Source organism: Dromiciops gliroides, chromosome 3, assembly GCF_019393635.1.
Source record: "Dromiciops gliroides isolate mDroGli1 chromosome 3, mDroGli1.pri, whole genome shotgun sequence".
In the NCBI taxonomy this organism is placed as follows: domain Eukaryota; kingdom Metazoa; phylum Chordata; class Mammalia; order Microbiotheria; family Microbiotheriidae; genus Dromiciops; species Dromiciops gliroides.
This window is the reverse complement of record NC_057863.1, coordinates 428,079,994-428,104,529: the sequence shown is the minus strand read 5'-3', so window position 1 is coordinate 428,104,529 and position 24,536 is coordinate 428,079,994. Positions and strand designations below refer to the sequence as shown.

The 24,536-nt window shown below is 35.9% G+C and overlaps 1 protein-coding gene across 2 annotated transcripts; it reads left to right on the top strand.

Moving 5' to 3' along the window:
• On the top strand, positions 1-24,077 carry DUSP19 (dual specificity phosphatase 19). Of its 2 annotated transcripts, XM_043998470.1 has the most exons (4): positions 1-394; positions 8,288-8,334; positions 14,070-14,222; positions 22,476-24,077. In XM_043998470.1, exons 1-4 carry the CDS (start codon positions 169-171, stop codon positions 22,656-22,658), a joined length of 609 nt encoding a protein of 202 aa, XP_043854405.1. In that variant the 5' UTR covers positions 1-168; the 3' UTR covers positions 22,659-24,077. The 2 variants fall into 2 exon arrangements, with proteins under 2 accessions (XP_043854405.1, XP_043854406.1); XM_043998471.1 differs by lacking the exon at positions 14,070-14,222.
• The last annotated feature ends 459 nt before the right edge of the window (positions 24,078-24,536 follow it).

Genomic DNA, 24,536 nt, shown 5'->3' with positions numbered 1-24,536 from the left:
ACGAGGCTTGGTAGTGTTGTCAGCCGGCCCAGTTGCTGCTGTTAGAATACAGAAGGGAGGGAGAGACTAGAGTTGTGCTTGTTACCTGTGGGATAAAGGAAGAAGAGATCAGCCTCACCTTGTCCATCTTAGATTTGCTTTTATTTGTTACTAGCGATTGTTCATGTAATGCACTCCCTTAACCAGGAAATTAGAGCATTCTCTCGGACTAATCTCAGGAAGCAATGCACCAGGGTGACAACATTAACTGGGAAAAAAATTATAGAAACGTGGAAAGATGCCAGAATTCACGTTGTGGAAGAAGTTGAGCCTGGCAGTGGGGGTGGCTGTGGTTATGTGCAGGATCTAAGCCTGGACCTGCAAGTTGGTGTTATTAAGCCATGGTTGCTTCTGGGTGAGTATATGTATTGGCTCCTGAATCAGGGTCAGCATTTTTCTTATTTATTTATTTATTTATTTTTAAATTCTTAATTCAGTTGGAATCAGTTACATAGTTGGAAAGTTGAAATATTTTCATTTTGGCTCTGGAATTCACTGTAGATGAACAGACTTTTCTGGCAAAAATCAGTCTTCACACCCTGTGTACAACTGTATTCGTCAGAAGCACATGCCCTAATATGCACAGTATTGAGTAGCTGTAATATAAATTAGTTGTCATCCTGTTTTCCTAACTTTTCAGGATGAATATAAATTGGTAGTGTATCGAAATGAATAGGGAAAAGGTGCCAGCTGCTTTATTTGTAAAAAGAGGATTAGATGAACCCCTGCTCAAGTTAATTAGAGGACTCTTCAAATTGAGCAGAAGGATCACTGCAAGTTTTCTTTTTGAAAGTTCATCAGACCAAAAGAAATGTGGGTTTAGGTGTTGTTATGGAGGGCTACATTTGAGAAATCCCCAAAATAAGAGGAACAGAGGAAAAAGTGATGGATTTGGAATCAGAAGACCTGGGTTTAAATGTTGGCTCTGCCATTTATTTACAATCTGTGTGTAACCTTGGGCAAATCACTTAAGCTTTCTGGGCCTCAGTTTCCTCAACTGTAAAATGAGGAGATTGGATTCACTAACTTATAAGGTCCCTTCCAGCTCTAAATCTATTATCCTTTAAGATCACGGGATAATATTTCACTTCTTGCATAGGAATAACAGGGTTATGTTGCTTTCACCCTATTTGAACCATAAATAGTCAAAATTGACTGACCTAATGACTGATCAGTTCCTGATCTCTTATGTATTAGTGATTGAGAGAAAGGTAGGTTCTTTATGTATATAGCATTACATTCAATGCTAATTTTTATGAAAAGTGGAAAATGTGTAAATAGAGGGGGAAAAGTTTTAAGAGAAATTTATTGTGATACAATGATGACATGACTCCCCTTTCTGCTCATCTGGTGCTAAAGGCATGCGATTGTGACTTCTAATTGTGACTAAATGTAATCATAGTGACTCTTTCTGTAGGGTTCAGGAAATGGGCTCTGTCATATAGTTTTGTACCTGCTCCTCTTAATTGTCTTCTGTGCTAGGTCATTCTTTATCTTTGCCTTTGCTGAACCATAACATAAAAGGTAAGTAGGAAATGAGTCACACCACTAAGATCTTTTAAAATAATTTGGGCAATTATGTCACTAAATTGATCCATAGCTACTCCTATAACTGTTACTATCAGCATACATTTTTTGTTTTATATTTTGAAATGACATTGCTTATAGTAGTCAGTACCACTGAAAATAATCTGAATTATTTCCATTAAAAAAAGAAATAGAGAAATTGACAATTTGGGTCTATTGAATGATTTACTCACAGTTATATAGAGAATCTGTAGTGAAAAGCATGCTAGGATAGGAGTTAGAAAGCCCTGCTTTGCTCTGGAACAAACTTGTCTCTGATCTTTGGTGAGTCTTTTCCTCTTTCTGATCTTCAGTGTGTAAAATGGAGTTGATAATACCTACTTACCCTATCATCTACTTCACAGGGCTGTTAGGAGAGCAAAAAGGAGAAGACTTAAAAAGTACTTTGAGAGGCAGCTAGTTGGCACAGTGGATAGAGCACCAACCCTGGATTCAGAAGGATCTGAGTTCAAATCCAACCTCAGACACTTAACACTTACTAGCTGTGTGACCCTGGGCAAGTCACTTAACCCCAATTGCCTCACCAAAAAAAAAAAAAAAGTACTTTGAAAGGTATAAAGCTTTATACAACTATAAGGTGTTATTTTTGGTTGGGTATTACTGTCAGTTGGGCACTTTGTCAAACAAAGCCCTTTCCTTTATTAATTTTTTAAAAAAATTGCTGATATTTGTAGCTCCGTGGGGGAAATTGCTTTGTAAAGAAGAATTGGCTGAAAACCTTGAAAGCTTTCTATTTCCCATGAACCTAGTTTGGGAAGTTCACCAGACTCCCTTGCCGTGGCTAGAAAAGGATGCCACCTTTACCAAAGATTTCTCTTAATCAGCTGTTTGATTACCTATTTCGTGAAAATAAAATGAGAGGTTTGTGGAGTATTGCAATACTATTGGAGGAGCTATGTTAAACATCTTTGTAGAATTTTTTATAAAATGGCAAGAAGGTACATCTTAAGATAATAAATTATTATTTTCTACAAAGCTACAAGAAGACAACGAATTCATCTTTGCTTTATTGTTGACTGTCTGGACTTCTTCTGGATGGACCTATGAAAGCAGTTTTGCTCAGATGAGGATATGTAAGAGCCTTGAGACAAGACCATTTATATTTCATTTCATCTTTTTTTTTTTAATTTTTAGTGAGGCAGTTGGGGTTAAGTGACTTGCCCAGGGTCACACAGCTAGTAAGTGTGAAGTGTCTGAGGCCGGATTTGAACTCAGGTACTCCTGACTCCAGGGCCGGTGCTCTATCCACTGTGCCACCTAGCTGCCCCCTATATTTCATTTCATCTTATTTAAGAGGTTGCCTTCTTCAGCCTTTGTCTTCATTTGTCTTTGATGTTCCTCCTCTAACACTTACTACTTGGATAAGTCATTTCACCTCATTGGCCTTCAATTTCCTCATCTATAAAATGATAGTGTTGGACTAGTTGACCTCTGAGATCCCTTCCAGTTCCAGATCTATGATTCTGTGTTTCTGTGATCTATGTACTACTTTCTGCCATCCCTTTCCAATGGGACACATGACCTATTTTGGCTTGTGTCTTTTATCCCAGAAACCCTGCCCTGTGAATAATGTTTACTACCTGCTTCCTGACCACTTCTTTCCCTATTTTAGTGGCATGGGATTATTTCTACTTTTATTTCTCCAACTTCAACCTTCTCCTGCTCTCCCTCCCAGAATTACAAAATGGTTAACATCTTTGGGTTTTGGTTGCTTTGTTTCAATGAGGAGCAAGGGAGTTGGAGAGCCATAAAAAGGTAATTTATCTTTTTTGTTTTTCAAGTTATCTATATAAACAAGATTAAGTATCTTCTTGATGTCTAAACATGCTGATGTATTTTAAAAAATGATATATAGTCCCCTAACAATTAAATTAATAGTATAATAAAAGAATCATAGATTTAGAACTAAGAGGGAACTTAGTTTTAACCTCATCTAAACCAATTCTTTCATTTAACAGATGAGAATACTTTGATACAAAGAAAGTAAGGGATTTGCTCAATAAGTTACTTATTCAGTAACCATATATTATGTGTCTATCATGTGCCAAGAAAGAGGCAAAGTGGTGGATGGAGAGGATCTGGATTCAAATTTCACCTCTGAGTCATACTTGCTACATGACCCTGGCCAAGTTGTTTAACTTCTCAATGGCCCAGACAAGTCTGAGTCTATAAGTTACAGGAGAGTTACTGATCTGTGTTGGTAGAGAGAGTTTCCTCATTGGGAACGTCCTACACTAATAAAATAACAAGTTTGGCTAAAAAGATGTGCCAAGAATTAGAAATAAAAAGACAAAAATGAAATATTTCTTTCCTGAAAATGCTTACATACCATTATGGGGAGACAGTATGAATCCAGATAAATCAAAGTAACATATTCAGTTATTTCTGTCTGGGGTAGGAAGAAGACACTAGATAGTGGGAGAATCAGAAAATACCTTAGGTGGTCTTTCCTCAAAGGTCTGCCCTTGAAAGTCTATCTTCTAGATGAGCCTTGAAGATTCAGGAAGTAGACCAGTTTGCCTGGTATGTAGAACTAGAAAAGAGACGAGTGTAGAGTTAGTCTGGAAAGGGTAATTGGAAGCAGATTGTGAATGGAGTACAGTAAGTTGCATTTTATACTAGAGGCATTTGGGAATCACTGGAACTTTTTAACTGAGTAGGGTACACTTATGCCTTGAAAATATCACTGTCATGTGGAAAAGGGATTGAATTAGGAAGCTGTTGTAATAATCATGAGAGGGCCTGGACTAGGGTGGTGGTCATGTAAGTGGAGAGAAGTTTCAAACCTGGAGGCCTAGAAGGATAGTGGTATCAACAGAAATAGGAAAATTATAATAAGGGAAAGGTTTTGGGGAAAAGATAATGAGTTCTATTTTGGACATACTATAATTAAGATACTGGTGATTGGTGATGTGACACCAAAGCTCAGAAGAAAACCTAGGGCTGGATATTTAAATCTAGTAATCACCTGCATAAATATCGTTATGATAGTTAAACCAATGAGAGGTGATGAGAAAGAAGAGAAAAGGGCCCAGGAGAGAAGCCAGAGTTATACTCACGCAGATGGGGAAAGACATGGATAATGACACAGCAAAGAAGATAGATATAGCCTCTATTATTGATAACTTGTACTTTAAGATGTGGTATGATTGCTTCCTCTACCCCTTCACAACTTTTCATCCCTCAAAACTTCTTCTTTTCTTGTCTCTAAAGCATATCTGGAAATCTTTCATAGTTAACAGGTAAATGGCCCAAGCACAACTGTTGAACATGTAGACCTCACTACATGACTAAATTATCTCCTTTTCTGGTCTTATATGCTCACTTATGTCTTTTAAGCCATATTTATCTTATGAATTATAATTGTATGAGTAAAATTATTAAAAATTTTATCAGATTTTTAGCCACAGATATGAAATTAAATAGTATACATAATTTCTAAATAATTTAGAAATGAGTACTGTCATGCTCTCCAAAAAATGTTCTTTTGAAAATATATTTGGTTAATATGAAACAATCCCCATTAGCTGCAGACGTCAACCAAATGAAACATTTGAGATTTCCAAAGGAATTGAAATTAGATACATCATCATTGACTCCCTTAATTCTAATTTATTTTCAGAAGCCCAAACTATCTCCATATCATTTTGGTGATATTCATTTTATCTAATGAGTAAGCATTGCAATACCTGTCAGATCATTGCTGCTATTTACTTCTTTATTGAATAGGTAGTTGTAATTTAGTATTTTGGAATGGTTTAGGTTTTTTTTTTTTCCCGTTCAGAGGAAATTTTCCATTCAGAGTACAACAGTGCTGAAAAAATAGCTCCTTAAAAGCTAGATGGTGTAGGGGCAGCTAGATGGCGCAGTGGATAGAGCACCGGCCCTGGAGTCAGGAGTACCTGAATTCAAATCCGGCCTCAGACACTTAACACTTACTAGCTGTGTGACCCTGGGCAAGTCACTTAACCCCAAATGCCTCACTAAAAAAAAAAAGAAAAAAAAGAAAAGCTAGATGGTGTAGTGGATAAAGCACCAGCTCTGGATTCAGGAAGACCTGTGTTAAAATCTAGCCTCAGACACTTGACACTTATTAGCTGTCTGACCCTGGGCAAGTCACTTAACCCCAACTGCCTCACCAAAAACAAAACAAAACAAAACAAAATAGGGTAGAAATTGGGGCCTGTTTCTAGGGATTCTGGGAAGAACAAACTTGAACTCAGTACTGTATTTTTACATTTAAGTTATTAATTGGAAAAAAATTAAATTAGCCATTGTCTTTGTGTACAGACCCGAATTACTCCCATATGCTATTATTATTTATGCATCTTTCATGATTGTAAAAGGCAGAATATCAGAAAACTAAGGTTCATCTGTTTCTTCAGCATAGAAAAACCAAAGTCAAAATATGTTCCAGAGGCCACTTTCAAAATAGATTAACCAATCCCCAAAATATTTCTTGCCTTTCCTTTGGCATATATTTGCAAAAGTTAAGTTTTTATTTATAATTTTGCCAAAGTGGTGTTTCTGTGCTTTTCTTTATAAGGAAATAAAACATATTTCCAGTGTAGTGGCTAAGGAATGTGTAAGTTAATTTTTTTTTTTTTGGTGAGGCATTTGGGGTTAAGTGACTTGCCCAGGGTCACACAGCTAGTTAAGTGTCATGGGTCTGAAGCCAGATTTGAACTCAGGTCCTCCTGAATCCAGGGCCAGTTCTCTATCCACTGTGTCACCTAGCTGCCCCCTAAGTTAAATATTTTTTAGACAAATGAAGTATGTATTGAAAATACTCTATAAAATCACCAAGTTTCACTTAGTTTCTTTGAACTCAGTTTTCAGAGAGGTCTTTTGTACAAGGAATCAACAGAGACTCAAGTCAGGGGGTAGGTTGGTGAACAAGCCAGCAGCCTGCTCACTTGATGTTAGCAGGGCCACATTTACCAACCTCTTGTGTTTACAGGAAAGGCATTCTTTGTGTATTCTTTTTTTGTGCATATGCAAGGAACCTGGAATTTGCCAGTAGCCACCTAAAGCCACACTATAGACAGCTTCCTATTTTCTCAAATGTAAAAGAAAATAAGAAGTTGGGTGTTGGTAGTGAAACCAAGGGTAAGCTGTGTGGGGGTGAATCAAAGTGTTTGTGTGCAAAATCAGATAAGAATAAAAATACTGTTGCTATAAAAGGGACTCCATTTCAGGAGAGTATGAGATTTAAAAGTCTCCAAAAATAAAGCTTATATGTTTCTCCTGTCCTTGGCTTTTGTAACGAATACTGATTGTCTGAGGTTGGCTGTTCTAACTGGCCATGTAATTGGAGCCAATTTGTCAAGTTCCTGAGATAACACCTCAGAGTATTTATGTGTGGGGGTAGTTTCTGAGTCTCTCTGGGTTTCAGGTTCATGATAACAGTCCAAAATTCCAAACTCTCTCAGAGGTTCCTTGGAATTAGCTAAAATCTTGTAGTTGGACTAGGTCAGAAAAGGGCCTTTCAGAATACAAGACCCAAGCCTGGGGTTAGCCCAGGGTGAGACTGACTAATCTGCCAGCATTGGTTCACTATGTCTGATGCCATGACTAATTTATTCATTCATCAGCTATCTGTTGAGTATCTAATGTGCAAGGCTCTGAACTAAGAGAGAATACAGAAATGAATAAAACTCAGTCCTACCAGCAAGGAGTTTACAATCTATTGACAGAATTGCAACATGAACATAAATAACCACAATCTCAAATAGACTATAAGTATTTAAATAGTGTTAAAAGAGTTCACAGATAGTTGAAGTCTTTTCTGTCAAGGGGACAAGGAAAAGCTTGATTGAGAAAAGTAGTATCTGATCCCAGCTTTGAAAGATTGGTAAATTTCAACAGTAGAAGACTAAGCTGAAGGAGTATTTCAGATAGGGAGGAGCAAGTATGCAAAAGGAAGGAAGATACTTTGTGAGGAGTACAGTTTGGGAAAGTGTTATAAGTAACTATGAAAGAAAATAGTGAAAAAACAAGATTGGAAAGATGGAATCAAGCCACATTTCAGGAGGACAAAAGTGAATGAATAGTTAAAGGAATGAATGGAAAGGAATTTATTAAGCTCTTACTATGTGACAAGCACTAGGTCAGGTACCCTCTTGGTAGATAGGGAACCCAGAAGGATTTTTTTTTTTTTTTTTAGTGAGGCAGTTGGGGTTAAGTGACTTGCCCAGGGTCACACAGCTAGTAAGTGTTAAGTGTCTGAGGCCGGATTTGAACTCAGGTACTCCTGACTCCAGGGCCGGTGTTCTATCCACTGCGTCACCTAGCTGCCCCCCAGAAGGATTTTAAAAATATTTGTTTGCCCAAAGTATTGTTTAATCATTGAAATACATCCATAGTCACCCTACTTTTTGACACCATTGCCTATAGTTTTACCGTCTTTAAAATTATAGCAAAGATTATTTCATTATATTTTTAATGCCTTGAAGCACAGAGAATGAGGGCAGTTACTTTTATAAATCAACTGATATGAATACTTTCTAGCTTTGTGACTTTAGGCAAGTCATATTACTACCTTCCATTTCAATTTCCTTACCTGTAATTTGGGAACAATCAGGTTTATACTTATAACTGATGGTGCTGTGAGCAGAATATTTCATAAACATGCATTATGATTTATCTTTATTTTTTACAGGATCACAAGATGCTGCTCATGATTTAGATACATTGAAAAAACACAAGGTAAAAATGCCTAAAATTTAACATTTCCATTAGTGTTTCTCATCTACTTAAAGAAAAAGTACATTTTCAGGATCTGGTAAAATTCTAGAATTATATAAGTAAGCTTTTCTCATGATTTAAATGTGGCTAAAATTTGCCTGCCTAATCTAAATATAGTGAGTTGGGTGTTTATTGGCAGTTTCAGATTTTTATTAGAACTTGGATCATCTATTAAAAAGGAACAACTATTAACAAATTCATGAACCTGGTCATTTTTATACTTTTGAAGTGAATTCAAAATATTTGTTTAAACAGATTTAATTTATGACTTATTGGAAAAAAATTTGCTTGAATTTTTATAAGTATCACCTCCCTCAATATGTTTACAGAATGATAGGATGATGCAAAGTTTTAAGAAAATATGTGAGGGGCAGCTAGATGGCGCAATGGATAGAGCACCGGCCTTGGAGTCAGGAGTACCTGAGTTCAAATCCGGCCTCAGACACTTAACACTTACTAGCTGTGTGACCCTGGGCAAGTCACTTAACCCCAGTTGCCTCACTTAAAAAACAAACAAACAAACAAACAAACAAAAAGAAAATATGTGGTTTTCACTGTAGCATGATAGATAAGAATCTATGAATTGGCATATTTTTTAGTGTTCTGTTTTTTTAAAACTGGGGATGCTAATTTACTTCCAGTATATTGACATGGACTGAGTAACTCTAAAAGATTCTGTTACTTCTATGTCCAGTTTTATCAGTGAACCATATGTCATGGGGGAAAGAGGTGGTGCAGGCCTTTAGGTATTCCTTTTTAAAGAATTACACCTCTTGCACACAATCCAATTGGAATAAAATGGTCTTTTATTTGGGCTTTAGAGAAGGTGACCAAGAAGGAAGACTTCCTTCTTGGGGAGGAGATGGCTTAGAGACAGACATCTTTTCTCCTCCCCACAATAGAGGGGAGGCCAAAGCTTTTATAGAGGGTGAATGGGGTGAACGACCACCTGACAATGGAAAGTTTCCTTTGGGGGTGGGGAAAAGCTTGAATGAGGGGCAGGATGAGAAAGGCTTGAATGAGGGGTGGTGGTCCTGACTTTTAGAGTTATCTCTGTCTCCTGGCCCAGCTCAGGCTTATCTCCTTTACTTCTTTACTTCTTAGGTGTGTTCGCCCTTTAATTTAGCTTCTCAAGGAGATTTACCCCAGACCCATATCACAAAGGAAGCAGGGCTAGGCTCTGAAGAACTGGATAGGAAGTGTCCAGAGAAACTGAAGGATAGTATAGGAAATGGACTACGGTGATTTTTCTCTGCCTCACATTTGAAAGCCAGTAGCCCTGTACATAAAGTAATAACTTATAATTGTATAAGCCTGAAGAGGTTTTCAAAGTGTTTTCTCTTACATTATGCTATTTGATCTTCATATTAACTGTGGGGGCAGCTAGGTGGTGTAGTGGATAAAGCACCGGCCCTGGATTCAGGAGGACCTGAGTTCAAATCTGGCCTCAGACACTTGACACTAGCTGTGTGACCCTGGGCAAGTCATTTAACCCTCATTGCCCCACCCCGCCAAAAAAAGTCCATATTAACTGTGTAAGGCAAACAGGACTATTGGTGGTGTTCTCATTTTCCAGATAAGAAAACTGAGAAATAAATGAGTGATTAGCTCAAGGTCACACACGAAGTAAGTGGAAGAGACAGGATTCAAACCCAGTATTTCTGATATAAAACAGCACCATTCTAGTACAGTTTTTGCACTTTGGAAAATAATTTTCAGGAATTTCTATATGACAGACCATTTCCTTGAATTTATATTTTGGGGAATGGGATATATCTCCTTAATTTTCCCCTTACTAACTAATAAGTATGAGCAAACTTCAGATCAAGTTTTCCATATTCAAAATCTGGTTCTGATACCTGTGTGACCTTGATAAAGTCATGTCACCTTTCTGGGCATGTTTCTTTATATGTAAAATGATAAAATGGACCAAATAATTTCTAAGTCCATTCCACTTCTCAATCTGTGATTCCATGATTTATACAGTGTGCAATATGTGCCTGACACCACATACTAAAGATCTAGGTCCTTAGATAACTTACAGTCTTATAGGGGCTACAAGCCTAATGCACACAGAACAGTAAGATAAAAATTTAAGACTGCATACATTTAATAGTTAAATTGTGTGACTGTCTTGAATTCAGTGGGAGAAAGGCAATATCATTGTGGTTTAGAATATTCAGGGGGAGCAGCTAGGTGGCACAGTGGATAGAGCACCAGCCCTGGAGTCAGGAGGACCTGAGTTCAAATGTGGCCTCAGACACTGAACACTTACTGGCTGTGTGACCCTGGGCAAGTCACTTAACCCCAATTGCCTCCCCCTCCCCCCCCCCCAAATACACACACACACACAAAAATCAATTGATCAAAAATAGAATATTCAGGGAAGGCCTGGTAGACTATGGGACTTGAGTTGAATCTTAAAAGATGGGTAGGATATGGATAAACAGAAGGACTAGGAGAAAAAGGAGGGCTTTACAAGCTTTATTCCCAAATATTTTTGCTCCCTTTTTTCTATTTTTTCCCACTTTGATCTTATTTGTATCATCTTTCTTAAGGAGAAGATTAGAAAAAAGGATTTTGGCATTCTTTCATTCTTCCCCCCTTCCCTCCCCAAGGTGTTTAAAAGAGTAGTAAATGTCTCGGTGCTAACTCTTTCTTAAAAATATTATCAATAGGCATATTTGAAGAAGACATAAAATCAATGACAACTTTCCCCCTTATTCTTTATTTCTAAAGAACCAAATCGAGAAGGGAACTAAACTGATAGGTGGTAAAGGTATATTCTTCAGAAGGCCTACTAGCTACTAGGAATATACTGACTTTGTAGTATTGGCTTTGTACAACTCCCCTAAGAATCAAGGAGTAAAGAGCTATACAAGAGTGCCAGTCAGCAAATTTTGAGAAAAATAAATGCATAAATTATAAAAAGATTTATCTTCATAAATAATCTTTTGAATAACTCAAAAGTGATTGAAATTTATAAATTCATATGCAAATCATATCCATAATTCATGATTGGTTAAAGAGAAAACTTGTTTTTAGGAGAGTTTATATCATCTTTCCTTTATTTTTGGTTTGGTTTTTTTTTTTTTTTTTTGCGGGGCAATGGGGGTTAAATGACTTGCCCAGGATCACACAGCTCGTGTCAAGTGTCTGAGGCCGAATTTGAACTCAGGTACTCCTGAGTCCAGGGCTGGTGCTTTACCACTTTGCCACCTAGCTGCCCCCGAGAGTTTATATCATAACTATCTTCCCCTACTCTCTAATTAGTAAAATATTTGTCATAGAGACTAAATTGATAGCATAGAGGTTTTCTGACTGCCAAATAACAACATTGTAGGTCTCACTGTTTAATGATTATTTCTCTCAACCCCTATTTTCCTGAGATTGTGACTTATTTTCCTGGTCCAGTTACTCTTTGAGGCCTCAAAATAAATTCCCACAGAGGGTTTTTTTTTTTTTTTAATAAAAGTGCTTGGGAAAATGATTGGAATAAGTCTGAACTTTCTGTATAGGTGGAGTAGATTGTCTCCTGTTGTCATTTCTAAGTTTCCAAGGTGATCTCTTTCCCTCTTCAGGAAACAATGTATTGACTTTTTCTTAGATAAGTTCTAGAATCCTATTTAAAAGTACTCCTGGGAGAACAGTTTATAACCAAACAAGAGATAGAGAAGATTATGAAATGCAAAATGGATGATTTTTATTACATTAAATTAAAAAGGTTTTCTACAAACAGAAGCAATGCATCTAAAATTAGAAGGGAGGCAGAAAGCTGGGAAACAATTTTTATATCCAGTATTTCTGATAAAGGCCTCATTTCTAAAATCAAATTTATAAGAATCCAAGTCATTACCCAACTGAAAAATGGTCATAGGATATGACCAGGCAGGTTTCTGATGAAGAAATCAAAGCTATCTATTGCCATATGAAAAAATGCTCTAAATCACTATTAAATATATATATATATATATTTTTTTTTCCCCCCCAGGGCAATGGGGGGAGGGTTAAGTGACTTGCCCAGGGTCACACAGCTAGTAAGTGTCAAGTATCTGAGGCCGGATTTGAACTCAGGTACTCTTGAATCCAGGGCTGGTGCTTTATCCACTGCGCCACCTAGCCACTCCTAAATCACTATTAATTAGAGAAATGCAAATTAAAACAACTCTGAGGTACCATCTGACACTTATCAGATTGGCTAATATGACAAAAAAGGAAAATAATAAATGTTGGAGAAGCTGTGAAAAAATTGGAACACTAATGCATTGTTGGTGGAGCTGTGAAATGATCCAACCATTCTGGAGAGCAATTTGGAATTATGCCCAAAGGGCTATAAAGCTATGCATACCCTTTGACCCAGCAATACCACTATTAGGTCTTTTTTCCCAAAGAGATCATAAAAAAAGGGAAAAGAACCCACATGTACAAAAATATTTTTAGCTGCTCTTTTTGTGGTGGCAAGGAATTAGAAATTGAGGGGATACCCATCAATTGGGGAATGGCTGAATGAGTTGTGGTAGGCTATGGATAAACAGAAGGACTAGGAGAAAAAGGAGGGCTTTACAAGCTTTATTCCCAAATATTTTTGCTCCCTTTTTTCTATTTTTTCCCACTTTGATCTTATTTGTATCATCTTTCCTAAGGAGAAGATTAGAAAGAAGGATTTTGACATTCTCTCATTCTCCGCCCCCCCCCAAGGTGTTTAAAAGAGTAGTAAATGTCTAGGTGCTAACTCTTTCTTAAAAATATTAAGTATGTATGTATGTATGTACAAAAATATGAATGTAATGGAATACTACTGTGCTGTAAGAAACGATGAGCAGGCAGATTTCAGAGAAACCTGGAAGGACTTACATGAACTGATGCTGAGTGAGATGAGCAGAACCAGGAGAACATTGTACACAGTATCAACAACATTATGTGTTGATCAACTGTGATAAACTTGACTTTTCTCAGCAATACAGTGATCTAAGATAGTTCTAAAGCACTCATGATGGAAAATGCTCTCGAAATAGAGAAAAAAAGAACTATGAAATATGTATGCAGATTGAACCATACTATTTCTTTTTTTTTTCTTTTTTGAAGTTTTTTCTTTTTGCTCTGATTCTTCTTTCACAGAATGACTAATGCAGAAATATGTTTAATGTTATTGTATCTATATAACCTATATCAGATTGCTTGCTGTCTTGGGGAGGGGAGAAAGAGGGGAAGGAGGGAGAAAAATTTGAAACTAGAAATCTTATAAAAACAAATGTTGAAAAATACTCCTAGGAGACTGGTAGATTTAAAGTACTAAATACCTGATAAATGGGCAATAATTGAAAGCTTACAAAGAGTCTGTTCCTTTGTGAGCATGTGGTTAAGTATGGATATAAGAAGAAAGTTTGAGTAGGGTAAAGACAGATTTTCCCTTATTCTACATTTCCCTCAAATATTATTCCTTTGGGTAAATAGAATATATACCCCTTTATGCTTTTAATAGTATTTATTAATAGAGTTATCTAAGTTATTTCCTAGTTGTTTTTGTTGTAGTTTAATTTTTTGATATATTTTGTTTTGCCCATTTGAGGATAACTTAAGCCCTATTTATTTTTTAATGGATCTAATATCTCATTGTAGAAATACAGGAACTCATTCACATATTTTTATCCTATATTACTAAAGTCCACAAAATTTATCTTTGGCTTTTCTTTTAGGTTACTCATATTCTCAATGTTGCCTATGGAGTTGAAAATGCTTTCCTCAATGACTTTACATATAAGAACATTTCTATCCTGGATCTACCTGAAACCAATATCATATCTTATTTTCCAGAATGCTTTGAATTTATTGAAGAAGCCAAATTGAAGGTAAGGGAAGCTAGGTGGTACAATGGATAGAGTGTTGGACCTGGAGTTAGGAAGATCTGAGTTTAAATCCTCCCTCAGATATTTACCATTTGTCTTACTTTGTAAAATAGGGGTAATAATAAAGATAAAATAAGACAGTATTTGTAAAGTACTTGCAAATTTTAAACACTATATAAATGTTAGTTATTGTTATTATGATTATTTTGGTGCATAGTTCCTCAAAGAAAAGTCAGAAATGTAATATCACCTATCTTAAATGAATCACTTAGAAGATTTCTCCCAACATAAATATTTAATTCATCCACAATCCTAATGATTCTCCTTCTTATGCATTTTTCTCCACAGTAGGATATTTATTTTTGAGATTTAATCTGATTCTCCTCCACTTCCTGTATAACAGGGCTTAATGATATTCTTCTGAGAAACTTTATAAGGCAAAATTCTCCATATATTAAATTCTTCAGTTGAGCTATGTAGAGATGACTTTTCTTTGAAAGTTTATGACAACTGGACTACTGAGTAACAGAATCAAGCTGTTACAGAGTCTGATTTAGACCTGATCGTATATTCATCAGTATGACAGTATGACAGTTTCAATACTTCAGGGAAAAAAAGGCAATCTATGCTTTTTTTGGGTGGGGCAATGAGGATTAAGTGACTTGTCTAGGGTCACACAGTAAGTGTCAAGTGTCTGAGGTCAGATTTGAACTCAGGTCCTCCTGAATCCATGGCCGGTGCTTTATCTACTGCACCACTTAGCTGCCCCCAATCTATGCTTTTTAACATAACATTTCAGGACACTCTGGCAACCAAATGTTATGTGTACTCTATTTATGAACTAGTCTGCTATAATGTACTTTATTGGGATTTGTACTAAAGAGTATGTGAATTGAAGCTTCCTTTTGACACTACGAAAAGCACTGAGGATATTAATATAAGTGCTTCAGTCTTCTGCTCACTAACTGGATACTAATTCTGCACTGGATCCAAGTCAAGATTCTGATAGTCAGGGAGCTGTTGTTCATAATAACAATTTCTGATAAGACATTATTTTTGTGAGAATATCCTTCTCACAAAATCCATATTAGGTAATTAAAGTGTAGTTGTGGTAGGTACAGTTTGTAGTTGGTTAAACAGAATAATTTACAGAGAACCAAAGTAACTTCTGGAGTGTGAATAACTGGTAAGTTTAGGATTTAGAATTAATTCTATATTATCTTGTCTGCACTAGGTTTCCTGGGCTATCAATTCATCAGTCAATAAGCATTTATTAAGTGCCTGCTATGTTCCAGGTACTGTGCTAAGCACTGGGAATACAAAAATCTACAAAATCTTCTAAACATGGTTTTCCGTATCTCCTTTACTCAGTGGTAATCAGTTGGAAAGTAGCAATAAAGAAAACATTCTACTTCAAAGCTGAAGGCAATAGAACTGTGCTCTTTAAACATTTTGTTACAACACTAGGGTTGTAACAATAAGAGAAAGGGGGCAGCTAGGTGGCGCAGTGGATAGAGCACCGTCCCTGGAGTCAGGAGTACCTGAGTTCAAATCTGGCCTCAGACACTTAACACTTACTAGCTGTGTGACCCTGGGCAAGTCACTTAACCCCAATTGCCTCACTAAAAAAAACAAAAACAAAAAAACAACAACAAAAAAACAATAAGGAAAGGGATAGAGGAACTAGACCTGTGATTTGATTGCCATAGGGAACTCTCAGGTGAGGAAACTCCCTCTGTCAATACAGGTTAGCAGCACCTTTTCTACAATTCAGAGTCCTAGAAAGTTGCCAGCACCACAGATAGTAAGTGACTTGCCCAGGGTCACATAGTATATTTCAGAGGCAGGTCTTGAACTCAGGACATCCTGGCTTTGATGCCAGCTCTGTATTCCATATGCCACTCAAACATTCAGGCTGATAGAAGAAATCTACCTTTCACTTCAGAGTCTAACCACTTCTCTAGTTTGACTCCTTTGGAATAAAGAATCAAGGATAGAGTTATCATTGATTTTAGGGGCTACTCTACTATGTCTGCATATAGAGATATAAATACTTTTTAAAAAGCTGAAGTGCTTTATAATTTGGCACTCTTACACAGATATTAAGGGGAAATGAAATATGTTCTTATCAATATTATAAAAATATGGTTATCAAAGCTAAAGTTTGAACACAGAGTAAAGTCTAGAATAGGGCAGGAGACATCCAATTGTAATGATGGTGGCTTATCTACTTTATTAAGGTTAATCATTTCTTCTTTTTAAGGAAGAGGTTCTGTTTCTGTTTGAGATGATTAGTTCGTGCTAATAAATATCTTGACACTTGACAATTAACTAGCTGTGTGACCCTGGGCAAGTCACTTAACCCTCATTGCCCTGCCCCCCCCCCAAAGAAATATGTATCTTGGTTTGCTGCTTTATAGCATTATTATTATAGACATTTCCCAAGCCTTGCATTTTGTATAATGAATATAGGTTTAACTTATATTTATGAGCTAATCTGTCCAGCTGGTTTATTTAAACAAAAGTTTGGTATTGGGCCAGCTAGGTGGTGCAGTGGATAAAGCACCAGCCCTGGATTTAGGAGTACCTGAGTTCAAATCCGGCCTCAGACACTTGACTAGCTGTGTGACCCTGGGCAAATCACTTAACCCCCATAACCCCCCCCCCAAAAAAAAGTTTGGTATTGACACCAGAATTCATGAATTTGATAATTACTATTCCTTGATGTGCATCTTATCCTCTGTTCAATTTTTTATTTATAGATACTGTCATAGAGTCATAAAGTTTAAGAGTTAAAATAGACTTCAAAGGTTATGCAATCTGATCTGCTTATTATACAGATGAGACAGCTGAAGAGCATAGACAGGAAGTGATTTGGCCAAAGTCAATACCTACTTAGATGTAGAGCAAATGGTTAATTCTTGATTTCTACTCACTAATTATCTTCCTTTAAAGCTACCTTTCCAATCTGGCAGTATGATAGTTTCAGTGAACATTATCTCCTAGAACTTTTCTTCATTTCTCCCAAATTTGTTTCTTTGCTGTAGTCTCACAGCAAGTTTGCTTTTTTCTACCTTTATACTTGTCCAGCCTAATAGGGTATTTAGCCAACTTAAATATGAAGGGTTGTAGAATAAAAGAGGAAAATAAACCACAGAACTGATTCAGCTTCCAGACACTTATTTGTTCTTTTTATATTTTATTTTCCTCTCAATTATATGTTAAAACAATTTTTAAAACATTTCTTTTAAAGTTTTGAGTTCCAAATTCTTCCCCTGCCTTCCTTCCCTCCTCCCTGCTTGAGATGGTAAGAAATCCAATATAGTTTTACATGTGCAGTCATGTAAAACATTTCCATATTAATCATTTTGTACCAGAAGACTTGAAGGAAGAAAGGAAGAAAGAAAGAAAGAAAAAAATAACCATGCTTCAGTCTATATTCAGACATCAGTTCTTTCTCTGGAGGTAGATAGTATGCTTCATCATGAGTCATTTGGGATTGTCTTGGAACATTGTATTGCTGAGAATAGCTAAGTCATTCACAGTTCTTCATCAGACAATATTGCTGTTACTGTGTACACTGTTCTCCTGGTTTTGCTCACTTCACTTTGTATTAGTTCATGTAAGTCTTTCCAGGTTTTTCAGAAGTTATCCTGCCTGTCATTTCTTATAGCACAATAATGTTCCATCATAATCATATACCACAGCTTGTTTAGCCATTCTCTGATTGATGGGCATCCTCTCGATTTCCAGTTCTTAGGCACCACAAAAAGAGCTGTTATAAATATTTTTGTACAAATAGGTCCTTTTCCATTTTTGGATGTCTTTGGGATATAGACACAGCAGCGGTATTGCTGGGTCAAGGGTATGTGCAGTTTTATAGCCTTTTGGCCATAGTTTCAAATTGCTCTCCTGAATGTTTGGATCAGTTCACAACTCTACCAACAGTGTCTCAGTTTTCCCACATCTCCTCCAAAATTTATCATTTTCCTTTCTTGTCATATTAAACAATTTGATAGGTGTGAGGTGGTACCTCAGAGTTGTTTTAATTTACATTTCTTTAATCAATATTGATTTAGAGCATTTTTGGTTTTTTTTGTTTTGTTTTGGTTTTTGCAGGGCAATGAGGGTTAAGTGACTTGCCCAGGGCCAAACAGCTAGTGTCAAGTGTCTGAGGTTGGCTTTGAACTCAGGTCCTCCTAAATCCAGGGCCCGTGCTTCTTCCACTGTGCCAAATAGCTGCCCCCTAGAGCATTTTTATATGACTATAAATAGCTTTAATTTCTTTGTCTGAAAACTGCCTGTCCATATCCTTTGGCCATTTATCAATTGGGGAATAATTTGTATTTTTATAAATTTGACTCAGTTCTCTATATATTTGAGAAATGAGAACTTTATCAGAAATACTTTGGTGCTCTTTTAAGAAACCAAAAACAACCTGGCTTTTTCCTTGTATACAACATAAAAAAAATTTGATTCAACAAATTGCATTAGCCCTTTCTACCTATTTTATTATTGACTCTGAACATAAGATCATGCATTTAAAATGTATAGATTAGAGAAGCATCATAGGGTATCATATTAAGTGTGTTGATTTTACCATCCTACTTTTAAAAATCCCCTATATTGCCTCAGATACGTCCCATGGCATTTAATGTTTACACCTTTCTGACTCAGATGTTGAAATGGCAAAAAGTGAGTTCTACTACCATTTTGGATTGTCTATACTAATGCTTGCCTCTATCAACATACATAATCAAGAGTTGACTATAATTGAAAAACACACCACCAACGCATTAATTTTCAGTGCCTCAAAACAAAAAGTAGAAAGTAGAAAAATATTATGTTCAATTTTACAAGTCTCCATTGTAAAATTAAGAATTCCAGTCCACCAATCATCAAAAAGCATTTTAAAACAACTGCTCTGTGCTAGGTGCTAGGGATAAAAGATGAAAATGAAACAATCTCCGCCTTTGAGGATGTTACATTCTATAAGGGAAGACAAAATGAACATAGATAAGTATATACAAAATAAACACAAGGTAGTTATGGGAGGAGGCACTAACAGTCAGGGAAATCAAGGAAAGACTTCATGTAGGGGATAGCATTTGAGTTGAGATTTGGGGGAAATGAGTAAGTATTTAATGAAACACTAAACTTTTGTACAATCCTCTATTAAGAGTTTTGAAAGAATCATAATAATATAATGTACAGTCTGTCCCTACAGTCAAGGAACTTATCATCTAGTTGAGTTCTGGATTCATTACAACCTTTGAAAAGAGAATACACTGGAGAATGAGGATAATAATGCCATGGCATGGTGCTACCTGGATTATAGAGTAAAAGGTTTTCTCTTAGTAACTCATATTGTCCTTTGAGCTTATTGGAAGAAAAATACTATACAAATGATTATCATTATTTTGTAGTCTTAAATACAGAGCTAATATTTCTCATTGGAAATGCTTCCAAGAATGGGGAACTTTCTTTATAAGGAAGAATGAAAAAGTAAGAAGGAAGTAAACTCCAAAGTTGGTGGAAAAGTGAATTGTTAAAATAGAAACAGCATGCCTTTTGGATAGAATGGCCTTAGGGTCCTAAAGATCTGGGTTCAAATACTAAACTTGATGCATTTAAACTGTTTTTGTTTGTTTGTTTGTTTTTTTACCTTGGGCAAGTACTTAAACTCTCGGTGCCTAATAGGAAGTTGTGGAACAGTTGCTAATCTGCACTGATCTGGGGAGTCTCCTTCCCCAGTATTTCCTACACCCTGAAAATGTGAGTTGGGGCAAAAATGTATTTAAAAATTCTGTAGTTGCAAGTTTATTACTATTTTTCCTATTTGGGTTCAAAGGAAATATTACACATTACTCTGTACTATATTGCTCAAAATTTGCCGATAGTTAAAATTTCTCTTATTGTCATCCTAAATAGACTATCCGAACAAGTGATGTTAATTTCAGATCAGAAAATGTAGTGACAGGAATATTGTCTATTCTGTCACTACAGAGTACCACATTTCATTTAGATCATTAAATTTTAAAAAGCACAAGGCTCGCCAACCTGTATCAAGGCTGTTCCATCAGATCTATCACTTTCATTATTGATAGCATAAGTCCCCATCAGCATTTGTTTTATACTGTGTCTCTTTTCACTTGTAAAGTATCCTTTGCAAGTTACCTGAAACGTTTTTCACTTATTGACCTCATTTCAGTGTTCAGTTACAGTTTCCATTTCATATTGTTGCAGGCTCTTAATGTCACTATTCCACTTAGTTCATAAGCTTAATTAATTTTCAAGTATTTTGTACTTTTATATATACTTCTTAATTTATAAAGAGAATTGTGACAACATTAAGTTCAAACATGTACCAAACAGAAGATAACATTAATAGATTAGAAAATAGAAGAAAAGGGCAGGGGAGACATACTAAATTTTAAAATGCAACTATTCAGTATGTCACTAGTGTTAAGAGATGAGTAAGTGTTTCAAAATAGTATAATGCACATCTTTTAGTTCTCTTTGTTAGAACCCGCCATTTTATCATTACTAGCAATTGTAAGACTAAGGTAGAAACAGATTTTTTTTTCATGTTAAATAGAATAGGTTTTTTTTACATGTTAGCATTTTAAAATATTTCTATTTGATAGACCCTTCACTTAATAGTCTTTAGGAACAGCCAAAATGAAGCAGAATAATGCAGGAGGAGCAAAGGAGCCCTAGATTAATCATAAATCTGGAATATTCAGCTTTATTTTGATTTTTAGGCTTGTTACTCTCATATCTTCAACATAATGTTTTTGACTAACCATAGATAGGGCTCATCTTCTCCCCTTTCTATTGCTTTTCTGTTTCTTTTTTCCTTTCCTCTCACTAATATCTAATCTTTTTATTTTTAACTCCTTCCAATCTAGACTCTAAACCAAAAAAAAAAAATCTACTTTTCCTTTTCTCTCTTCTTTCTTTCCTTCCCTCCCATCAGAGTCTGTCCATAGAACCATGAGACATAGCAAGATCTTTTCCTTTGTGCCTTGGGTTTAAAATCTCCTTTGTGTAGATATTTGCATTGGGTCTCCCAGCTTTAATAAAAATGGTTGATCAGATATACTTTTTTTTTGATGGGGCAATGAGGGTTAAGTGACTTGTCCAAGGTCACACAGCTAATTAAGTGACAAGTGTCGGAGGCCGCATTTGAACTCTGGTCCTCCTGAATCCAAGGCTGGTGCTTTATCCACTGCGCCACCTAGCTGCCCCCGATCAGATAACACTTTTTTTTTGTTTTGTTTTGTTTTTTTAATTTTGTTTTTGTTTTTTTTTTTTTTAGTGAGGCAATTGGGGTTAAGTGACTTGCCCAGGGTCACACAGCTAGTAAGTGTTAAGTATCTGAGGCTGGATTTGAACTCAGGTACTCCTGACTCCAGGGCTGGTGCTTTATCCACTGCGCCACCTAGCTGCCCCCAGATACAGTTTTGAAGAACAGTTTGAATAAAAAACTAAAAAGGTTAAGCTGTCACAGTTATGTTTTTTTGTTTTAAATTATTGAGGCTTTCTTTGTTTGCTTCTTGGTCTCAATTTTAAAGTTACTTAATAGTGCTCAGAGTACAATGTACTACTGTACAGGAATGTAGGTGAAAGTGAATGCAGCTTAGTGGAAAAAGCATCTGTTCTTCAGCTGCTAGATCAAAACTATGACTCTTTTCCAAGTAGTTTTTAAAAAAAGAATACTTAGGGGGCAGCTAAGTGGTACAGTGGATAAAACACTGGCCCTGGATTCAGGAGGACCTGAGTTCAAATTCGGCCTCAGACACATGACACTTACTAGCTATGTGACTCTAGGCAAGTCACTTAAGCCTCATTGCCCTGCAAAAAAAAAAAATGCTTACTGTACCTAGTTTGCTTTAGGGTTCATCTTTTTGTTTAATGGACTTTTGTTGCCTTAATTAAACATGTACTTATGTTCCTGATATTTTCTTTTTGCTACTTAAAAACGTGATACTATTACCAGCTTTACTGGTATCACCAAGATACAAAAAAAAAAAAAGGAAAAAATAGATACAATTGCAATTTTGATTGGGGGAATACTTATATATCTGTAGAGGAGAATGTTTCCTAAACATTGCTTACAGTGGATTATATTGTAATAATCCAAGAAGAGATCTTCTATGCACTTTGCTTTCTGATAATTCTAAATGGTATGTATGTTCAATGAGGTTGATTATGTTTCTCAGCTGAATGTGGATACTTTTTTTTTTCTTGAAGGATGGAGTGGTTCTTGTTCATTGCAATGCAGGAGTTTCTAGGGCTGCTGCAATTATAATCGGCTTCCTGATGAGTACTGAAGAAATCACATTTACCAGTGCCTTTTCTTTGGTGAAAAATGCAAGACCTTCTATATGCCCAAATTCTGGCTTCATGGAACAACTTCGAGCGTATCAACAGTGAAAAAAAAATAAGGGAATAAGTAATTGGGCATAATACAATTCAGGAAACAGATTAAGCCAACAGTTTGTGAGACAGCATTGTAACAGATGATGTGAAATTATAACTTCAGAATTGACCTTTTAAAACCAAGTTTTTAGGATAGAATGGCAGAAGCCAAATCCTTTCCTTTTGCTACTCTTAAAGTGGAAACTGATGTGGCCTAATTATTTTGAGCTTCATCCTAAATGAATTTTTAAAAATAGTGTTGTTTAGTCTTCCATGTGATGGAATGCTTTTCTGAATTGCATAGACCAGATAACATTGGTATTACTGATTGGGTTAACTTCTTTGGAGGAAAATGGTATAAGTGGACTTGAGGTCTGTATTTGAACACTGAAAGAAGAATGAATTAATTGTTGAATACTTTTGGTGTTTTTTCTATTCCAGCAACTGTTCTCATGAAGAGAGATATGATGAAACACTGCTTGATTTATACATATATTTAGAAAAAGAGAGTTATCACCTTAGAAAGATTTCTTTGTCTGCATTTCTTTTCAGATAAAAATAAATAGCTCAGAATCCCCGAAGGACACATTTACAACCAAAAGTTTTATTCAATTATACAATTGTAATGTACATAGCACTTGAATATCCTTTCATCAGAATTTATTGCCTTGTAATTTTTTAGGTTTTATATATTAAAATTTTTTTTTTGGTCCTTTATCTGTTTGGTAGCTTTTGTCCCCAGCTCCATTTGTTTCCCCTCCTACCTCTTACATACAGGCACTTACAATATGTTTTAATTTATATGTTTTACTGTCAGTTGACATCTCCTCTCTTTCTAGGTTCCTTTTATATTTTTGTTGGGTCCTATTTTATAAAGTTTTTGGAAGCATTAGATTTCTGACAAATATTCTTTATACCAAACGACCTATTTGTCGTATGTAAACTTAAAGCTCACACAGATAATAAAACAAAAATATTCAGACTCAGTTTCACTTGATATTGTTCACTTCTATTGCATATAATTCTTCAAGAAAAAAAATCAAAAGGTAAAAATTTAATAAATAATTTAGTCCTAGTTCTCATGGAACCTGGACACATTCTCAAGCTCAACTCTGACTCTAGGCCTTGAAAGAATTATTTAATTATCTTTGTTGTTGTTCTCTATTTGGGAAACACTGATCTCTGAATATAACAAAACCACCTAAAGATTTTCTTTTTTAGCTCTTTGAAACTTTTATGAAAAAAAAAACCAAAAGCATTGTTTCTGTTAATATATTGCTGGTGATAACATAAAATATACATCCCTAATCTTGTTCATGAAATTTATTTTAAGAGTTTTTCATTAATATTTTGTTTTTGTTTTTGTTTGTTTTGGGGGGGCATTTTTTTTCAGGGCAATGAGGGTTAAGTGACTTGCCCAGGGTCACACAACTAGTAACTGTCAAGTGTCTGAGGTTGGATTTGAACTCAGGTCCTCCTGAATCCAGGACTGGTACTTTATCCACTGTGCCACCTAGCGACCCCCTCATTAGTATTTTATAATTGAGGAAATTAGTATGAGAAGGAAATTTTTTTGATTCTCTTATAAACATAGCATATTTGAGCAAGAGTGTCCCATGGAAATAAATTGAAAAGTGTACATTGATCACGTATGTGTAGTTGAGAAGGCATGCATTTCATGCTGCTCTCATGAGCAAAGGTTTGAAAAGAAACAAGTATTAGGTTGTGTGCCTTGAGAGAAATAACTGCTGGAAAAGTTGTCTCTAGAGCTGAAACATTTTTTTTCACCACATACTAATCCTGAGTAGCAGTTATAAAACTAACCAACTAAAGTGAACAGTTTGGAATGACCAATGCAAATGTCCTACTGAATGTTAGGACTTCTCTGTGGTC

Excerpts from the sequence above, each read along its gene's own strand:
- DUSP19 (XM_043998470.1), top strand. The coding sequence starts at position 169 with ATGCACTCCCTTAACCAGGAAATTAGAGCATTCTCTCGGACTAATCTC. Across the intron at positions 395-8,287 it reads TAAGCCATGGTTGCTTCTGG|GATCACAAGATGCTGCTCAT; the intron begins GTGAGTATATGT and ends TATTTTTTACAG. Across the intron at positions 14,223-22,475 it reads TTGAAGAAGCCAAATTGAAG|GATGGAGTGGTTCTTGTTCA; the intron begins GTAAGGGAAGCT and ends TTTTTCTTGAAG.